Source organism: Crocuta crocuta, unplaced genomic scaffold (genome assembly GCF_008692635.1).
Source record: "Crocuta crocuta isolate KB4526 unplaced genomic scaffold, BGI_CrCroc_1.0 scaffold279, whole genome shotgun sequence".
NCBI classification, from domain to species: domain Eukaryota; kingdom Metazoa; phylum Chordata; class Mammalia; order Carnivora; family Hyaenidae; genus Crocuta; species Crocuta crocuta.
This window is the reverse complement of record NW_027551570.1, coordinates 907,795-929,693: the sequence shown is the minus strand read 5'-3', so window position 1 is coordinate 929,693 and position 21,899 is coordinate 907,795. Positions and strand designations below refer to the sequence as shown.

The following is a 21,899-nucleotide window of genomic DNA, read 5'->3' as shown; positions in this document are numbered from 1 at the left end:
GGAGGGAGATCATATCCATTCACACAGGGTGTAGTAGGCCAAAGGGAGCTTCTTCCATCTCCCCTAAGAATGTCTCTGTTCCTGGTCATGGGACTTTCCTGGTTTGAATATGAGAGAACAGGAAGGGGGCCAGCTGACATATTATAGAGCTTAGGTGAAATGAAGCTTCAAGATGTATCTATGTATCTATCGATCTATCGATCTATCTATCTATCATCCATCTATCTCAGGGGAGCATCCTGATATTTACTAAGCTTATTAACTTATACACTCAATAAATATTTATTCAGCATTATGTATCAAGGACTGCTCTTAAGTACTTGATAAAACAGTGAACCAAACAGGCAAACAGTCTTTGTCTGTAGAATGTAGAGCTTACATTCTAACTGGCAGTGGACAATAAACATAATAAATAAATAAATCGTGAAGTATATTAGGATGTAATTAGTTCTTAGGAGAAAAACCATCAGGTAAGGGAGTAGGAATGATAGGGGCTGAAATCCTAAACACAGTGGTTGCATCATAAGGTGATAATATTTGAATAAAGCTTTAAAAGATGTAGAAATCTGAGGAAAGAGAATCACAGGCAGAGAGAGAGAGAGAGAGAGAGAGAGAGTCCATGCAAAGAGCAAGAGGTAGGAATGAGCCAGATATATTCTGGTATAGTAAGAGCTGGGTTAGAACTAAGTTGAGGTAATGAAGTACTTGCCACAGGAGAAAAACTTAAGGGGATACTAAAAACTAGGGGATCAACATGAATAATATTTTCATGCAATATTTAAAAAAAATCTGTAGACAAAATATCCAAATTAAATAAGACACAACCTGACCCCATACTTGTAAACTCCCGCCTCACTTGCTTGGTTCCAGTAAAAATTGATCTACAAAAACAGGTGGCTAGCATATAGACCACAGTCTACCAACTTTACCTTTTTACTATTGCATTTAATACTCATTCTGATCACTCAGTTTTTTAGAAACCCTTATTAAATTTTGTGCCCGAGTGCCTCACCTGCCTTACCCCGGTCCTGGCCCTGCAAAAGGGGCCAATGTGTCTGCAGAAGAACAAGTGAAGGAGTGATGGGAGGTGCAGAGGTCAGAAAGGCCACTGAAGGCCATACTTCATAGGGCTGGGTAGCCAGTCTAAGGATTTTGCCTTTTAATGGAAGGGAAATGTACCACATGGCATTGTTTTAAACAAAAAAGCCATCTAGTCTCAACTTCCCTTTTAAAAATGTTGAGTAAAAGGAGTAGAAGCTGGGAAGATAATTAAGAGGATGTTTCTAATAACCTAAATGAGAGATGATGAATGGTGGCTTGGACCAGTGTGGTAGCAAGAAGGTGGTGGAGACTGGCCAGATTCTGGATATATTTTGGATGTAGAGCTAACATAATTTGTGTAGTACTGAACATAGGGTGCGGGATGGTAGGAAAGGGGGATTCTAATATTTTTACCAGATGAGATGAAAGCATGGGACTACCATTATCAGGGAAATGCTGTGAACGAAGCAGATTTAGGGAATGAGGCTATTAGTTATGAACATTTTAGATTTGAGTTATCTCTTAGCTAACCAAGTGAAGATACTAAGTAAGCCAATGATACTCAAATATGAAGTTGAGGAAGAGATTTCAGCTGAAGAAACAAATACAGAAGTCATTTTGAAATCTATATAATTAACTTATTTCTCCTCCTCCACCTCCAGATAATGAAGTCATAGTTCTATAAACTAGAATTGAGAAGCTTTTTTTTTTTTTTATAGAGAATGCATCTCTTCATGAGATAGAATTATATTAGTACCTACTCTTCAAGATTATCCAGTGGTGCCACTGGTTTGTGGTTTGTTTAAAAACAACAAAAAACTCACCTTGATATCTATACCTTTGGTGGAAATACCTTTGATAGAGTCTCTGTTTCCACTGAGGTTTTAATTCTTAGCATTTTTAAAAAGACTAACAACATGTTTTAAATTAGAGATCACATGGTACAATTTTAGTAATTGGATCCCACCACAAATGTCTCACTTTCCAAAATCTGCATTAAAATTTCTGCCGACATGGATTGTGTTAACAAACTATAGTGGAACTAAACATCTCCACAGCGAAAACCCTAGAGGAAAAGAAAGAAAACTCTCCTTGAGTTATTCAAAATAAAGGTCTGTCCTTTCATATCAGTCTCCAATAAACTGTAATGAATTTTTTCAGCCAATCTGAGTGTTTTATGAATATATAAACACGGTCATGTCATTGGGGCTGATTTTCTAAGTGTGGCATTAGATTATACACTGTGGCTACTGTTTAGAAGTGTAAAAATCATACGGCAGGCTAAGATGACAAGTTCCTTGTGGCAAACCATTTGACTAGTCCCTCTGGGCTAAGAAGAGATGAACTATTTTGACCTACTCTTCATTACAACATCCAGTCTACTGACTGTTAATGAAGAGCCACAAGAGTGCGTGCAAGTATTCTTGTTAATTGTTAAACCTGCATAATGACATAGCATCTCTCGCCTGAAGTGATCAGCTCCTATCCTGGTAAGAGAGTCAAGACCACAAATCTATCAATGAAGCAGCATGGGCTGTTAGTTCAGCCTTTCAAAAGCAAACCCCATTCAATGTTGTATATGATCACTTTTTTTGTTAAGTGGTGCCATTTGCCCTTGTTTTGTTTGGGGGATTAAAGTAAAAACTAATCATGTCTAAATATTGGCATCAAATGAAAGCAGCAGTCTCTATTATCCTATTTCACTGAAAAATAGAAATATATCATTATCATAGGAAGTCCAGCCATACAAGAAACTTTAGGTTTTTCTAATTAATCCTTTTTAAGGGAAAGGCATGAAATCTAATCAAATCCACATTATTTTTTAAGTTCATATTCGATTCAGTTTTCTTTATACTTTTCACTCTAAATGTTAAAATATCTCTTATGCTTCTCTAAATTATTGTTTGGATTTTATAAAGTAATAAGACACAACAAAATGGAATAAAGAAAGAAAGAGTATCTTTGTGGGATGCACGAAGGACATATTAAATGTTTATTTAATCATACACTTATTTTAAATACTTTATGAAATCAATAAATATTTTATCATGATAATGTTCTATCACTGCTATAGTACTGCTCTGAAAACGCTCCTGTTTTAAGAAATAGAAGTTGGCCTGGAGAAATAATAAATAATTTTACTTCATATAGAATACATTATAGACACAGCTAAGAATACTGCTGACTTTGAGAAACTGATTTAAAAACATTTACTTCTCAATGTCTTTTTAAACCACGAAGAAAGCTACTTAGTATTACTTAAAATAAGATGAAAATTAAAGATAAATATTCCCTAGCCCAAGCCAAAACATAAAACAAAAAACCTAACTTAGGAAACCATTAAAAATCAACAAAATTAGACTTGCATACATTCTACTAAAACATATGCCAAACTGTTTTTTTTACAGAAGTACTGAATATTCATTGAATTAAGATTCGTAGGACTTTAATTTCTACAATAACTGCATTAAGAATGGGAAAAAGTTGATATGAAAATAAGGAAACAATAGATCACAAGCTCCTCTTTTGAATTAAGAAAGCCAACGTACGAACATAATAACCGTATCGCACAAATGATGAACCAAACCTTGAGATATTTCAGAAGAATATTTCATAGGAGAAAGCAGAGTTAAAGTTAGACATGACAACTCAATGAGACCCAAATGTAAATGATAAAACCATCGACAAAAGCCTTGAAGGGAAACGCTTTCCTCATCGAGGGATGATTTGTACTGGCCTCCAGGTGTAATATCATGTGCACTGATGAGCTGATCAACAGAACAGAACTTCTACCCAGCTGTAATCAAGAGTGATTGATGGTTGGGACAAAAAAGTTGATTATCATGACAAGATCGCTGATGCAGAGAAAATAAGCCTTGCCTGGGAAATGGATAAAAAACCTGTTAAGAGACTACCATCTGAAACCTTATTTATAAAGGCATCTGAGAGAAGGTGTAAGTTGTACAGACAGATCTGATATCCCGATAAACCTGATAAGAATAAATTTTGCCCTACCTCCATCTCCACAGATTTCCTATGGAAGGAATTTAAAAGCTCATCTAGGCCCAATAAATAGTAAACCACATACACTTAATGTTACCTGTAAATTCTTAGAAAGTTCTCTCTCTGCTTCTCAAAGTGTTACTGAAAATCACAGGTGGACACAGAAAATTAAACTTTCACAGCGCACCATGCCTCCATTTGCCCTCCTCAGCTCCCTCCTCACAAGGAATAAACTCCCCAAATGACTGCAACCTTTACCACTATCACATTCAATTAACATCAAAACATAGATTTGGACTGAGACAACAGATCCCAGAGGCAGTGTTCTGCATCTGAAATGAGGTTTGGCAGGCTTGAAAAAGGTGATTCTGGGCCAGAATGTTGGGTGTACTACAGTGGTCTGAAACAGTAGCTAGATTATACACAGATCTAGAGAATAGGAAGGAATACACCCATGTTTTTCAGGCTCTGGTTCTAATGTCATATAAGAAATTCTAGCACCATAATCCTAATGCAGTGTGTAATTTTTAGCATGCCTGGTATAATTTCAGTCTCCTAACATTCACAATAAAATCAAATGGCCACTTTTAAACTAGTTATCATAAAAAACTTAGTGTGAAGGAGGTAAAATGAATGGATATGTTCATTTCATCTATATAGAAATGGTTGGCCCTGTGGACCCTTGAAAAAGGTACAATTACTCCAGTTAATTAACACAGACAATAGGATTCAGTGAAACAGACAACATAAAGCAACTGTTAAGAAATCCAGGGTACAAAAGGCTACAAATCCCCAAATGACAAAAAACAGATACTAACATGAATTACCTTTTTTTTTAAATTCCTTTGTTCCTCTGCCCGGAAACAAATTCCTCTCCTGTCCTAGTTTCCAGGATCATGGCAAAACTGATGGTTTATTAAATGCTGAATAAACTAAAATGAAATATAGCAAAAACGGCAATGGACCTGATAAATAGTGACCATAATACATGGAAAGGGATGAACAAATTTCATTTTTGAGACTCAATTATTGGTGATCATTCACCCAGTTTCTACATTTGGTTTCCCCAAGTACAGCAAGTGCCTAGTAATAGTTTGAGAAGTGCATATCATTGTAAAAAGAGATATTAAACAATTGGTGACATTTATATCTGATATGCATATCAAGCAATTTCTGGACAGCCAGGTTACATCAAGGATTTTCTATTCCATGGCCAATGAAGGATCCATTAGTCAAACAGTGATAAAGTTGCTGGTATACCCTGAAATCTTCAGGGTATAATCATAATGTTGGAACTGGGGGTTTTTGAATATACTGATTTTTTTTTGTGAATAACCTAAAAATCAGAGATTGCTACAAGGCAAGTTTTCAAAGTCACGGGAACCAGTTTCAAAGCTGTGCTCAAGTCCAGTCCCACGTCATCTCCCTTTAAAGTCATGCATCTTTCATTTTTAGGTTTTAAAGGGACAGTTGTTTAGGATATGAATCCTGTATTGCAAAGGGATCAGGCCCTGGGGAAAGGCAACCTAAACTTCCATTTTTTATCAAAATGTAGCAATTATTCTAAATGTCCTCAGTGAAGCTGAAGCTTAGACAATCCTGGAGCCTCCTGTTTCTACCTTAATTTTCTTATTATAGCAACAAAGAAAAATGTTTCTAGTCTTCAGCATTTCATTCAATTATTTGTTAAAAATTTATCAAGTGATCTCTAAGACTTGTAGAGCTTTCCTAAAATTAATAGGCTTCCTGTTTCATCATTGGGGCCCACATGGACAACTGTTAGTTTGTTTAATTGGAAACACACCTCTTGCTTCACCACATTCTACCTTATCCATATTCTGTCCTTTTATGCTTTGCTCATGGTTAGACCTCTTCTGAAAACTCTGCCTTCGACAGGTGTCATTGGATGAAACAGACTCTCAGGACAGATGCTCACCTGCTCCTTCAGTACTTAATACAATCACACTTCAAGTCCTTCAAGTGAGTCTCAGTTTGGAAATGTGTTTCTACATGCCAGCAATCTGTACTTCTCGCAACCTAGCAAATGAATGTGTCCACCTTGATTAACTTCTGTAGTGAGTGTAGTACGTATGTGATTCATTGTCCTTTTTTTTTTTTTAAATGTTATTTATTTTTGAGAGAAAGAGCGACAGCGCTCAAGCAACAGAGGGAGGGCAGATAGAGAGAGAGGGAGACACAATCCAAAACTGAAAACTATCAGTGCAGAGCCTGACGAGGGGCTGGAACTCATGAACCGTGAGATCATGACCTGAGCCAGAGTTGGAGGCTTAACTGACTGAGCCACCCAGGTGCCTCGTGACCCATTGTCTTAGTTGAAAACAGTCAGCTGATGCTAAAGCAAATCTCAAAATAAATTTCCCTTAAGGCATGTCACCTGGTATGACAAATAAAAGGACAATGCTGGCACTTAAGGGCTGTTTCCAACCCCACCAGCTATTTCAACAGCTTGGAAACGTTGGACAAGCCAACTAACATTCTGACCTTAGGTTTTGCCATCTCAACAGTCTCTAAGATGGACGGAAAGACTTCTTAGACATCTCTAAGTCCTACCACATGACAATTCTTTGAGGTGCTCACAGTCCTCTATAGAAATACAAATATCGCTTTGATGACCGAAGGTTCTATAACACATCTACTCATATCTTAAATCAATTTCTCTTTCTAGAAAAAACACTCGAGTTTTCCATGTCACGGAGTATCTGATACAAAAGTGAATTTTATTATTTTGTTTTTCTTTGTTTATAAAGAAATAAAGGCCTAGAGAAATAGGGACCCTTTTATAAAGAGTTCTCTTTTCTCAGTCCCTTACCCTTCATTCCATTCACAGATGAAACTCTGGAATATCAAAGCCTGATTCAGAGAGTACCAAAATATCCCAGTGTTGAAGTTTTATTTTTAAAAGTCTGCCAAAGCACGATGCTTAACTAGGTGCCTGTGCTCTTGACTGGCTCATTTTCTCCTGAAATCTCTAACAGCCAGACCCAATATTTTTTGCCTGGTCCTTCTGTTCCAAGTTTTGTTTTCTGAGAATTCCTGACAAAGCTGTGGGCTCCATTCAGGAAGTACAAGCTGGTGAGGCTGAGCGATGAAAGGGGGCCCAAAGGCACACTCAGAGCACAGGACTTTCAGAAGAGATGTTCCAGGCACTTGTTTCAAATGCGGCCAAACCTACAGTCCATCACCGCATGCCCCAGAGCCAGCTCCTCACACAAGGGGGACACAGCAGTGAAACTAAACCTCATCAGGCCCCAGATGTGTCTCCTCTTACAGAAGCCGAATGGCCCTGTCACAGAAGTACTTTTGAAGAAGAAAAAGCACCCAGTGGTAAGGCCACAGTGCTTAGCAGAAACCTCTAAATAGTTCTGTGAGTCCTGAAGACTAACAGGAGATACTCTCTTATCAAAGAGATGTTTCAGAGCTGCCTGAAATTTAATTTCTAACCGGGTCCCTCAGAAAATCCTTTGGGACTTAGCAGCAGCAGCAACAACAGACTTAAAGAAGTTGAGAGTTGCTAATAAACGCAGCTTTGTCACGGACAAGTTGACCCTGCAGGTTTTAAAAGGTAAAAGGTAAAGATTTATGAAGCGTGAGAACCTGAAATCAACACAAAAATACACCAAACACAGGCACTTTCCACGGGGTAGATCCATTTAGGTACTTTTCTTAAAGATAGGTCTTTTCAAACTTCAATATTTCTTAAGAAGTAATTTAACATTCAGAGAATAAAATAATGATAACCACAGTATTTATCCCATAACACAAAAATGAACTTGCCATTTCATTTGCTTATAATCTGATTGCCTACATGTTCTATTTTACAATTCCTACAACATGGCTAGAAGGGAAGGCTATTAATTTTAAATAAGGTGATAATGGATCCTGTAAGTTCATCAAAGAGCCCCAGAACATGTAGCCAACTGAAAAAAAAGGGGGGGGGGGCATATCTAGACAAGTGGTTATCTAAATCCTGGTCCGATGATTCTCCTACCATCGCACTCTGCTTCTCGGCCGCATGCAGTATTCAGGTCTGGGGTTAGAGGCACATTTCCATGCATAGATTTTTATTTTATTACCCTTCTTCTAGGATACGCAATAAAATGCTGAAATCTGAATGAGGCAACAATATCTATGAACTCTGCTGGGCATGTTTTGAGACTGCAGACAGTGCCAGAAAGAGACAAGAAATATTTAGGAAATTGCATCCAAATTTGAATTTGCCTTCAAAATGCAATTTATAATTTAGGACAAAGTTTGTGATTTAAAAGCCATAATAGGATAGTGGCTGCAACAGTTCCTTTTTCCTTTATAAAATTTAAGCATGCTTGTAAAGGAAATTTAGAAAATAAAAGTAGAAAGAAGTAAGAGTGGTTGTGCAAGTCCAGTACAGCCCCTAATAGTTTTTTTGTCCCTCTAAGCAGTATTTCCTTTTAATATCAATCCCTATAAATAATATAAATATTTAAAAGATGTATCTTAAGATATGATGTTACAAAAGTTTAATTATCTAATTTGGTCCTGTGATAGGAAAAAAATGTTCCTTTTAGCAACTTCATCATTATATTGCCTCATTGGGTTACAGAAGTTAACACAGAGATATAGATTAAATTCAGATGCATTGCTTAACTTCACTACATTTCTGAGTTCTAAAATGTTGAACAATAATAATGATTTCTATTTTATCATACTGTTGAAAATTAGAGCAATTATATTGGTGAGAATCCCAAGGATCCCTTTTGAAGGGGCCCAAGGGCTCCAAGGTGGTTTTCCCCTCGGATTTACAGAACAGGCCCTTGACGTTATTGATGCTGGACAATCCTGAGTCATAAAGGACATTCTGCGACTACATTATCTCTCAGTAATTTGCACCAATATTTACATTTTCACCATGTTCATGATTAAACTGTGTGACTGAATATGGGTGATGCCATTTGAGTGTCCTCACAAGAACCTGTGAGCAAGTGAAGATGACCTCCATGGCAGCTGTCACATCCGGTTAGTTCCATGAGGGAAGCAGCCCCCAGGCCCTCCCTCTGGGAGCACACAGATCTCCAGCCATATCATTACCATAGGCTGGAGACTTTGGGTGGATTTGGTACTCTGCCTGAACCAGATGGGGCAGGCACAGTGGACAAGCGTGAAAATTGATTCTGTGTGGCCAGTGACTGGCCAGGTAGCCTGTAGGTCTCCTACATCTTCTGCAACTCAGTTTTCACATGGGAAATAACGATAACTTTTCTTCTGTTCCTAACATATTATGAAATATTATTGTCGGGAGGTTAATCACAATGACTCCTAGATGCTACAACTTAATCATTCTTTCGTTTGGGCCTGAGACATAGTCACTGAGTAATCATTTTGTACCTCTATGAAATAACCTTACACCCATGATGGTCTTGCTCTAAGTTGTCTTTCAAAGGTACACTTAATAGCTTACCCAGGCCAATGGTAATTTATGCTTATTTTAAGATGCTGATAAAATAATTGGACAAATTATAATCTTTTGGTCTTTAACTGGTAACTTTTTGCATAACCTCTGTGTGTTTCATGTAAATGTCAAGAAAAGTTTTTTTCAAAGAAAAAGCCTATACCAGAAGAAAGCGATCTCATTTAAAGTACATATAGTATGATATGCCATTTAAAAAGATATCTCCAGGGCCAAAAATAGAAAATGTACTGTACAGGAAGCAGGAATCGCATAAAACCAAACTACATAGTTTATCGTGTGAAGGGTTAACAAAATAAATAAAAGCATAGAGGGAAAGGAAATTGAATTTTCATGATGCAGAGATGCAAAGAAAAACAAGCTATTATTTTCATTGGAAAGGGAAGAAGCTTTGAAATGTAAAAAGGTTCATAAGGCAAAATACTTTCCTATGTGATTAAGGATGCAACGAAGCATACAAGTAAATCACAGTGTTACTTTTTCAGAATAATTCTACGTTTAATAATGGAAATAAGAAGACAAATTCCAGATTTACCTGGAAGAAGCAGATGCAGTTGTATTGGGATTATAAAGCCTTTTCTTGGCTTTAAAATGGTCAAATATGAGATATATCTGTATCTCTCTATCTAGAAAACATTTGTATTTTCTCTTAATTTAGAGATTATTTTCTTATATGTGGATGAATGGATAATAAATACAATTGATCTTGGCATTCAGTATTAAATATTTTATAAAAGTAGTATTTATGGACATGACCAGTAAATAGTAAACAAATCTTGTGTTTCCTGCATATTGGTTCCCCTTATTGACATAATAATGCTACAGAGACATTTTTAAGTCTCTAAGAGAGTTTCCACTCCTGTGTTTCAACTCTGTAATAATTGTATTTTGTTTGTAAATCATAGGTAAAATGTTGCTATGTCATCTATAAAATCAGTAACATTGGATCTTCCTGTTTTTGTTTAACTGCAATCTCAAAAATTAACACTGCACAGAGAATTTATATTTAAGGTTCAAGATAAAAATGTAAAAGCAATAAATTTACACATGTCCAGTTTATATACAGCAACAAAACTATACTTGGTAATTATCTGATAAATTCAAGTGGTCATAAAATTCAGTTCAAATCTAAGCCAAACATCTGAATGAGTATTCATGGTAGGCAGAATAAGGATATATAAGTCTTAATCCCTGGAAAATTTGAATATGCTCTGTTATATGACAAAGGGGGAGTAAGTTAGCAGATGGAATTAGGGTGCAAACCGGCTGTTTTCCTAACAGAGAAATTATCCTGGAATATCCAGATGAATTTATTGTGCTCATAAGGTTCCTTAAACATGGAAGAAGTAGTCAGAAAAGTGAAGGTCAGAGTCATTCAATGCAGTAAAGATTCATCTGGTCACTGCTTGTCCTAAAGACGGAAGGGAGTCATAAGCAAAGGAAAGAGGGTAGCTTCTAGAAGCTGGAAAAGAAAGGCAAGGAACTGAGTTGTTCCCTGGAGCCTCCAGAAGGAACAAAACCCTGCCAACACCTTGATTTTAGCACAGTGAGACCCATTTCTGACTTTTCCCTTACACTACTAGAAGATCACACATTTATGTTTTAAACCACTAAGTTTGTCAACGGTGAATTACAGCAGCAATGGAAGATGAATGCAGTAACCATCCAGTGAGGGGTGGAAGTCTGCAATTGTGTAATTGTGGCCCAGATTAATTAGTCTACGTGCTCCAAATACCCTGGCCATTTTCCTTGGATCACATGCCAAGCACATACCTGAAAGCAAAACTGTGAGAATGAGAAACAACTGTCCCCAATAAATATATACTGATTTTGAAACTTCCATTAGCAAAATAAATTGCTGTTCTCTCACCAAGGAAATAAAATGAGATTACATTTTATAAAACAAGATGACATTTTATAAAAAAGAACTATTAAATGTATTATTGATGTCAATGTTAATGCATACCCAGTAGTAATTCTAAAGACTTCAAATATGACATGCATAGCCATCTACAGAATTAGAAACATTAAAAAAACCCAAAAACAACAAAAAAGGAACATTTGTCTTTAAGTTGTGAGTGACCCATAGTTAGAGATAACCAACTAAAGACTTAGCCTGGATGTGGTAGATGGTTTTCTCAAGTTTAGTAGGAGATTGGGTTCAGTGAGCTTGAAGTCTCTTTCTGATTCCCAGTTTACAGGAAACTTACTTAACACAGAGGAAAATATTGACAGTGAAATCGTTGGCAGGAGGAGATATTGAAATAGCCCCCGTTACTTGTAAGAAGCTGACAATATGGCTCCTGGGAGACTTTTACATCATTATCTGATCAGTTCCAAAGTGAAATATCAATACAATTTAAGAAAGAAAGAATCAAGAAAGAGCCACTTAAAATAGCAATTACAGAACTATATGACTGCTCGCTAAATGTTTAGAAATGATCAAAATTGTAACTACCGAGTTCAGACAGAACTTTAATTTACAAGTCGAGAGGACTCTTTCTTTTCCTTTCCTTTTTTCCCTCCAACTGTTGTAAGGAGGAGATCATTATATAACATTTATCAGGTGAAAAGGTTTTTGGTTATTAAACTATGGCAAACGTCTTAAAACTCAAATCCAATTAAAGCACTCAGTATTTAAAAACAAACAACAAAACAAAAACCCATAAACCTCTCTTTAGATTGCCTGCATACCATTCAGGTTCTAGCTATACAGGCAATCTACTCTTTTCTAAGCCAACAGAAGAAATGTTATAAAACTACCTGATGATTTTACTCTGAGTTCATAAGATAGTTGCAGTCCTTAAACAAAATGAAATGTCCTCACAGAAGAAAAAAGATGCTTTATTACTGTCATGTCTGTTTTCTGTGCCTGATTACCATGTATGATCTTCTCATCACCAGAGCACCTAAAGGATCCACTTGCCTAAAAAGATGAAATTTTCAAAAAGCCTAACAGTCTCCAGAATCCAGATCCATTTGGTCATCTCCACACTGCACATCAATTTAGGGCAAGATAACGCCACCTCGGAGGAGTCACTTTGGCAGGATGGGGTCCTCTGTTTGCCTAAAGTATGAAAAAGTACTCTATTCCTAGGCCTTCTAAATCAACATTCCTTCTCTTTTCTGTATCTTTCAGCACCAGCTCCACACCAAAGCAGGCAGGCAGTATTTTCCACATTGGCCACAGGCCAAAATTAGCTTCACTCTGATGAATCCAGAGGTTTTCTGACCCTTAGAAAAGGTTCGGAAAGTATGAATAATTCTCTGTGAATAGTTTGCAAAGCACTGGTCAGGTCCATGAATGTCTCCTTTCTATCATGTTTTCCACTTACGTTTTATTCCTCAGGGGCTTGAGTGCTTTGGGATCTTTAAAACTTCCTATTAAAATACTAATACCTCTGGGGTAATAACTTGAGAGCTGTAACACAAATATCATTAAAGACACAAGAGCTGATCTGGAATTGGGGACCATCAAGGCAGGTAGAAAAAAATTTTACAAAGCAAACTGGTGGCCTTGAGATATAATTTGGGACCTATCTTATTTCAGAGGTATAGTTTATTGAAAGTTTTATTGGTCCTAATTGGACTATTCTCCAAAGGAAAGTGTATTACCTAAAGTTAGCATTCCCAAGAGACTAAAAAATACCATTAAATTGAAAGTACAAAATATTGTGTATGTGTGATGTTTCCACAGTAAGCAACCAAAAATAATAGAATAAACTCCAAAATTAAAGGACATAAGGAGTTAAAAATGTCATCTTTGAATTTTGACGTGCTCAGTTACTGAAGAAAAACGTTTAAGGAATCTCTTGTGCAAGATTAGAACAGCATAATACATTTTTTTCAGTGAATACTAAATGGTAAACTTACATCAGAATTAAATCTCAGCTGGCAAATGTTGCATGATATGATTTGCTTTCTTCGATGAGGAAGAGGAACCCCGAATGTATGATTTATTACAGCTTTCTGAATCGGGTCCATCTGTAATGAGAAAGAAAATACAACAAATAGAAATAAAGCTTGTCAGTTCCATTGGAATGTTGCCTATTTCATTAAAGAGCCAATCTGTACAGCTTGAATCTACTGCTCACATTATAAAAAACATTTTTATTCTAAGAAATAGCATTCCTACTTTCTTCGAAAATAGACAATAAGCTCGATGCTCAGTATGATAAGAAAATGATAAATGTACCCATTAGAGTTTGCATACTAACTGTTTTTCTCATTTACTATCAACAATTGTCTCAGTTTGATAACCTTAAAATATAATTAAAGGTTTATCAAAACTCAAGTTATTGCAAATGCCAACAATCTTACACAGAAGTGTGTCTATGCCATTCCTCAAAATGGACTTGTAAATAGACTCGGTCAGATGAGCAGTTCTGAAAATAAATTATGCACCATAATCCAACATTAACCTTATGCTTTGTTTGGTATCTTCTCTATGTTAAGAATATAGAGGTACTTACTTTCTAAGAATTCAAATGTATTGAGCTATCAATTCATTCAACAATCATTTTTTGACCCTGAGTATAGATTGCTAACCTATGAACTTATTATTTGAGGTTCAGAGAGTTTAGACCAGATTAGTTATCTCTCTCCATCCCATATTCTCAGGATAGGTCAAGTGACACCAAACACATAGTATCAGCAATCCAGCTGTGATAAAACTCACCAGCTTTGTCCTACAGTCTACGTCAGTGGTTCTTAACTATTGGAGTCAGATAAAAACCCTGATCTGCTTCTTAATAATTGGTGCAATCTCTTTGCTTATCTGTGTCACCCTAAGGTGGTGATGAGGTTTAACAGTAATAATATGTGAAATTTATTTAGCACATTTAGTGCTAAGCACATTAAGAAGTCAATAATTGTGCTTAGTATAAATGTTAAGAAGAACCATAACTTGAAGATAACTCTTTGATGATCATTTGTTTCCAGATTTTTTTTTCTAATATTGGTCCATAGTCCTGCGCTTGAAATTGAAAATGTTGGAATTCAAACCTAAACTTACCCAAATTCATTTGAGATCAACACATTACTACAACTTGCTTGAAATTATTTATAGTCTATATTTATCCCACTTAGTATGAATATTCAGAGGTTTTACTGCAGAAATATTAATGTTGTTTGATCATGAAATGCTTCTTTGATTTACATAATGTATGTACCATGTGTATGTTCCAAAATCAGAAAATACTTTTGAATTATAAGTTATGAGGGTTCCCAAGGATGGGTCTATAGACATTTTGCAGTAAATATCTTTAAACATATATTTGCTAATGCTAACATATTGTGTATTGTTTATTTTTTATTCTAGGTTTAGATAGTTTTTATAATCTTACATTTACTTGTATTTATATTTAGGCCAATGTTTACCATCAGCATCAAGAAAAACTGAGAATTTGTTAGAAATAAGAATGAAGGGTGCCTAGGTAGCTCAGTCAGTTAAGTGTCTGACTCTTGATCTCTGCTCAGGTCTTGATCTCAGGGTTGTGAGTTGAAGCCCTGTGTTGGGCTCCATGCTGGACATGAAGCCTTATTAACAAAAGAAAAAAAAGATCACTCAGAAACATGTTTTAACAAGGTCTTCAGATAATTTTTATGCCCACCAAAATTTCAGAAGCACTTTTCTGGGCTATTCTATAATATTTAAAGCAAACTTTGAAATAACAATGACTTAACAGAATAAAGGATTTTTTCTCAGTGACATCTTGAGTAAGGTGGCTCTCGTTGGGGGCTGTTCCCCAGGTTCAGAGATCCTTTCATCTCATGATGCTATTAGTACATGGTCTCCACGGTCACTGTAGATAGAAAATGGATGCTTGAGCAGGGGTTTTAATTAAAGCTTGAACATAGTATATCTTGCACATGTTCATTGTCTACAGTGAACTGGCTACAACTTAGGCACATGGCACCAGTCTAACTGCAAAGGAAGCTGGGAAATGTGAGAACTATGTGGGTTTCATGAACACTAACAGTATTTGCTACCCACTGACTGGCCTTTACTTGGCTCGCTCTACTGAACAGTTTCAGTAAATGTCTCACCTCCTCATTGATGCTGATGTCCATGTTTGCTCCTTGCTGTAACTGAGGATACTTCTGATTTAATTCTGATTGAGCAATTTTATGTCTTAATTTTGATATATTGTATTAATAAATTTCTCTTTAACTGTGTTTAAAACCTTTCTCAGAATTTTCATTTTGGCATAGGAAAAATTCACCACTCTCATTTAAATTTAAATAAATTTATTAGAGAATTAAAAAAAAAAAAAAGAAGTCAATAATTGGCTATTATATTTTCTCTATCACATGTGAAGATCAGAGTTAACTTGAGTCTCAGGCTTCTATAGTCATTGTTGCCACACTACTATTACCTTACAAGGCCAAGATACATTTTGAAATAAATTAAATGTTACACATACGGCCATTACTTCTGTCAAATGCTTGCAAACTCTTAACTCTCATCAGAAATAAAATTCTTATGCGAGTCTTCACAATAGGTTAAAATGGGTTAGAAATGATTTGACATAAACAACAAAGCTAAGAATGTGTCTGTGAAATAACCTCTAATATTCAGCTTATGTGATACATTGTAGTTTGCTGACTACCCTCAATAAGCCATTGACAAACTCCACTCCTTTTGTATATTTCAAATTATCAGAACCAGTTCACTCATAGGCTGTCTTCACAGGTAAGTAGGAGAAAGCTTCTGTCTAGATAGTCACAATTCCCACTAGGCTGTCTAGGCATTCTTAATGTACAATAAAAATAATGGCACTCATTAAGTGCCTTCTATGAGCTAAACACTAGGCTAGGTGGTTTATATATTAAATAGTTAAAATGTCAAGAATAACCTAAGGTTCATCTTGATAAAAATGTCATCATTTTGCGGGCACCTGGGTGGTTCAGTTGGTTAAGTGTCCAACTCTTCATATCAGCTCAAGTCGTGAACTCATGGTCATGAGTTCAAGTCCCACATCAGGAGGCTCTGTGCTCAGTGAAGAGCCTGTTTGGGATTCTCTCTCCCTCTCACTCTCTCTGCCTCTTTCCCGATCTCTCTCTCTCTCTCCCCTTCTCTCTCTCTCAAAATAAATCAATAAACATTAAAAAAAGATACTTATTTGGCACTGAGCCAACCTAGCCACCCAGGCACCCCTGCCTGACAGCTTTCATTCAGTATGATGTGTTTAATTCATCCGTGTTGTGACATGCATCAGTAGCTTATTCCTTTTTATTGATGAGTAGTATTCCTTTTGTATGGATATGCCACAATGTCTTTATCCATTTGTCAGCCGGTGAACATGTGAATTGTTTCCAGTTAACTCTTATCATCTTTTTGAGTCTTAACACACAGTCATTCCTAAATTCAGTTCTGTGTCTTAATCTACACATTAAAATTGAATTAAAACTACAGTCTCTTGTGGGGCACCTGGGTGACACAGTTGGTTAAGTGTCCGACTCTTGATCTCAGCTTAGGTCATGATCTCATGGGTTCATTAGTTCAAGCCCTGTATCGGGCTGCACACTGATGGCGCGAAGACTGCTTGGGATTCTGTCTCTCCTTCTCTCTACCCCTCTCCTGCTTGTATTCTTGCTCTCAAAATAAATAAAAAGAAAAAGGCTACAGTCTCTTTCTTAGCTTAGACGTACAAACATGGTATAAGTTCTTTTTTCTCTCCTTCTCTCTCTCTACCTATTTACACACACACACACACACACACACACACACACAAATACATACACATATATATTTTTTTCCTTCAAGTCCCCTACTTCAGCTAATCTTCCAAACCTTTCACAACCCCATTTCATCCCTCTTTCCTCAGAGCCTAAATGGAAAATGCACAGAGCCTGACAAGCCAACAGCCACACAAATGTGTGAATCTGGTTGCTTCAACAGCCTTCATTCTGCATCCTAGGATCACTCTTACACTTGTTTAAACATGCCATCACAACACTTCTCTGACACCAATCACAGAGAACACTTGGGGATAATTTCCCTTTCAGCCAGCACCTTAGGGAAAATTAAAAGCAGAAAAAGGTCACAGACTTTGAGGTAGTTGTCTTATCATAAACTACTGCATATGTTTGGTGCATAAATGGGGCCCATTTCCATCTGGGGATAAGATGATTTATGCCTACAACCCATTTAGGAGTACTGAAGTCCCCTTAGAAGGACACTATAAAATATAAAAAATACATTATACATTTATATTAAAGATGCTCTCTGAAAATGAACAGCGTGAGTTTTTATCATATAATGATGAGTAGCATATTATTTTGGTCTTCCAAGGAACACTGGGGAAGCAGTGACTGTCACATTCCATCCACATTTGTGTAGGAGGTGTTTTGGAACTAGACACTTAATGCGAATGTGGCAGATTCTCTAGATTTAATTCTTTTGTTTGAATTGAACGATGCTCTGATCACTATGACTATAAAATCAAATTTCAAAATGCAAAGTAGTGTACTCTTCTTCAGAGGCAATTTTATTTCCCAGTACGCTTTTAAAAATGCCACCTCACTGAATTATATTTCAACGACGGATTTCACAAACGACAGTTACATCAACAAAAGTACTAATCTTTATCGTTTTAGAAATTCAATACAACAAAATGATGTTTAAAGACTTTATTGATGAGCACGAATCCTATTCACCTCTCTAATATATATATCTATAAGTCAAACCATTTATAACAAAGAATCATGAAAGGGGAAAATCTAAATAATAACCAGTTCTATTGTTAAATAGTTCATTAAATGATACCACATGTTAGGTAACTAAAAGTCGCATGTATTATCAACCAAGGGTCACCACACAGCCACTTCAATCATTTTGTCTAAATATACCATTATTTATCATTATAATCAAACATTTTGTGTAACAGAAAAGTCATATGTGCTGGTTAACACCCCTCCCTCAACAGGCTGTGATCTGTCAAAACAATGACACCTTACCGTGTGCATGCATTTTATCATTAGTAGTTTTTCTACAAAATCAGTATCGAGCGATGCCAACGTGTGTAGGCATCACACGTGTGTGTACACATCACATTGTCTAGGCAATGTGTGTAGGGGTTCTTGGGTCAAATAAACTATAGGAAACCTCAGTGCTACAACCTAGACATTCACAGTCCAGAATAAAATATTAAATTCTCCAAGATGACCTGCAATAAAACATCTATTTTAAAGAAGTAATTTCTAAAATAATATAACCAAAACTTTTGTTTTTTTTTGTTTTTAAATTTAACATCCTTGTTCAATGCATACAGTTTAGAAAATAATGACCTGGGAATAAAATCACCATAAAAATATGAATGAAACATAAATCCTCCCAGTAAAAAGTAAAGACACTAAACTAAAAATGCAACACCAAGAAATCAGATCCATAAAAGCTTCAATACATTTCCCTTAACTCATGCAGCACTGAATTAAAAACTAAATTAAATGGTAAACTCTACATGATATTTTAATACATATTTACCTAATTTCTACAGTCAGATATTTTGATAGCTAAAATTTTCTAAGCTCATTATCCAACCCCTCAAACAAGCAAAAGTGAAGAATGATACACTCCCTATTCATATGCGTACCCAAACTCTAGCCTAAAATTCTATTTCAAACTCTGCCTAGGGCCTTACTTAGAGCCAAATGAATATGTTTTTCTTCATTTTAGGCTTAAGGATCTTTGCATTTCTATCTCAGGTCTTGCTTTTCCCTCACCTCCCCTCTGGGCTTTCTGCTAAATTGATTTGTAAATGAGCATAGGAAGGACAGCCACAGCTCTAAAATGCCCCTTGTATTTTCCGAGGGTGGGGGTTAGCCCTGAGTTTGTATTTCCTGCTCTAAAGACTTCTTCCTCTCTTTCTTTTCCTATTATTATTGCAGCTTTCAGTTTTAAAATCAAAGAATAAAAACTTAAATGCCAGAAAAGTTGAGAAGTTCAGAAATATAAAGGTTGTCTCTTTCACCTGGTATTTCTATGTGACAATGACCAGTAACAATAACTCTAAAGGTGACACTCACAGGCATTTACTGTGTATTTTTATGTTTAGATGCATCATTTTTATCCTAACAATTTACTGATAAGCCCTCATAGCCCCTGCCGCATATCACACAACTAGTAAGAGGCACAGATAGCTGAGACACAACCTCTCACTCTGTGCCCGGCTCCCTTAGGTACCCCTAACAAACTTTGTGATGTCCTTTGTCCTCGTCCTTTAACTCTGTAGTACTAGCTGACACTGGGCTGAGGTCCTGGTGGATTTGTTACATCAACTATGAATTAGAAAAATTTGAGCTTATATTACTTCTAATCACATATTAGAAAACACTGATAAAAAATCCTAATTATTCTAATCCTGCAACAAATTTGTTCATTTGAAAAATCTGCAATGTTGGCCTTTTTCTTTAACTTTTTAAAATGTTGTATTGATTATTTTTGAGAGAGAGCCTGAGCAGGGGAGGGGCAGAGAGAGAGGGGGACAGAGGATGGGAACTCAGGTGTGATCCTGTTCTGTGCTGACAGGCTGACAGCAACAAGCCCCATGTGGGGCTTGAACTCATGAACTATGAGATTATGACCTTAGCTGAAGTAGGATGCTCAACCAACTGAGCCACCCAGGCACCACTTTAACTTTTTTTTTTTTAAATGTTTACCTATTTTTGAGAAAGAAACAGAGGGTGAGTGGGGGAGGTGCAGAGAGAATGGGAGACACAGAACCCAAAGCAGGCTCCAGGCTCTGAGTTATTAGCACAGAGCCCCACACAGGGCTCAAACCCAAGAACTGTAAGATCATAACCTGAACCAAAGTCAGATGCTTAACTGACTGAGCCACCCAGGCGCCCCGCCCCCCAACCTGCCTTAACTTTTTAAATGGATGTATAATAATATTAAAACATGTATATATATGAAGTGTATCATTAGTTGCTTTTTTAACCTGTGTATACTGCCATGTTAATCACCATCCCAATAAACATAGAGAACATTTTCAGCAATCTAGAATGTTCTCAGAATGGAGCCACAAGTTTGGAAGTATCCAAGTGAGGGTGTTCTTAGCCTGTACTTTGCCCTCAGCTTGCCCCATGCTCTCTCATCAGGACCAACCAAATGGAGACTCCCAAAGGGTAAAGTCTGGTAGAATCTTGAACAAGGGGCTTCCCTGTCACTTCTCCAAGAAGTTACAATGCATCGCCATTCCCCAAACCCTCACAGCTAAAAAGTTTGCCCAAACCTTGCTGTCTGGAGTTAATAAGTATCTACTGGGGTTTCATCACATACACAGGACTGATTAATTGAAGCCATTGGCAAGTGAATGAACTCAATCTCTAGCTGCATTTCCCTTCCTGGAAATCCAGACTGATAGGCCCAAACCTCTAACCACATGGTTAATAGCCTTTCTGGTGACTGGCCTCCAGCCAGAGTCATCTCATTAGCATAAACTCAGGTGTGATCCAAGGTGTGAGTGATTCATAAAAGCCACTTACCACTCAGGAAATTCCAAGATTTTAGAGTTTAACCTAAAATCTAAAAACTAAGGACAAGGATAGCCAAATTCTTTATTACACAACAGTTGAACGTCTTTATGCATATTTTTATATAGCTGTAAGCCTAACGGGTAATATTTTCTTTTTCTTTTTTTTCATTTAACAATCTATCTTACGAATACTTTCATTTAACATCAGTTTTCATATTTACAAATTAAATGGTAGCATACTACTTCATTAAATGATTGTACCACAATTTGCTTGCTTAGCCTATTCTGTGCTGTTGGATATTTAGGTTGTCACAATTTAAATAGCACTGCACAGATATCTGTATTGGTGTCACTTTGTTAAGAACCACAGCATTTTAGAGCTAGAAAGAAACTGAGAGATCTTCCTTTGCCATCTCATTCTACTGACAATCCCACTAAAGCCCAGAGACGGGAAGTACCAGTAGTAGAAAATGGACGACAAACCAATTCTCCACATTCCAGTTCTAGGTTCCTACAGCTACAACATATGGCAGTAAGTCTAATCCTTCCTCTTTCCCCCTCAAATAAGAAGTAACAAATGGTTAAGATGTAGTCTGAAATGTTGCTATTCTTATTTGCTAGCTGTTCTTTTTTTAATCTTTCTAAGCTTGTAGGTCTTTACCTCTAAAATGGAGGGGAGATCACATTGGGGTATTATGAATAATGAACTATATAAAGTGTATACAGAGCCCAGCACTGGGCCTGGCACACAGAAAGCACTCAATAAAGTAACTACTTCATTACTTTTATAGCAATAATAGTGAATATCATCATTGCTTTCCTATCATCATCGCTTTCCAGAAGCAGAAACCTTTAAAAAAAAAAAAAAAAAAAAAAAAAAAAAAAAGGAAAAAAAGAAAAAAAGATATAAA

General features: G+C 36.5%; 1 protein-coding gene across 1 annotated transcript in view; it reads right to left on the bottom strand.

Annotated features, from left to right (window-relative positions):
• The window catches only part of LOC144220578 (zinc finger protein 385D), a 296,357-nt gene that overhangs the window by 100,413 nt on the left and 174,045 nt on the right, over positions 1–21,899 (bottom strand). Inside the window, exon 3 of the mRNA XM_077750884.1 lies at positions 13,382–13,492. Within this exon, the coding sequence (XP_077607010.1) occupies positions 13,382–13,492 (111 nt within the window). The remainder of the gene's footprint in view (positions 1–13,381; positions 13,493–21,899) is intronic.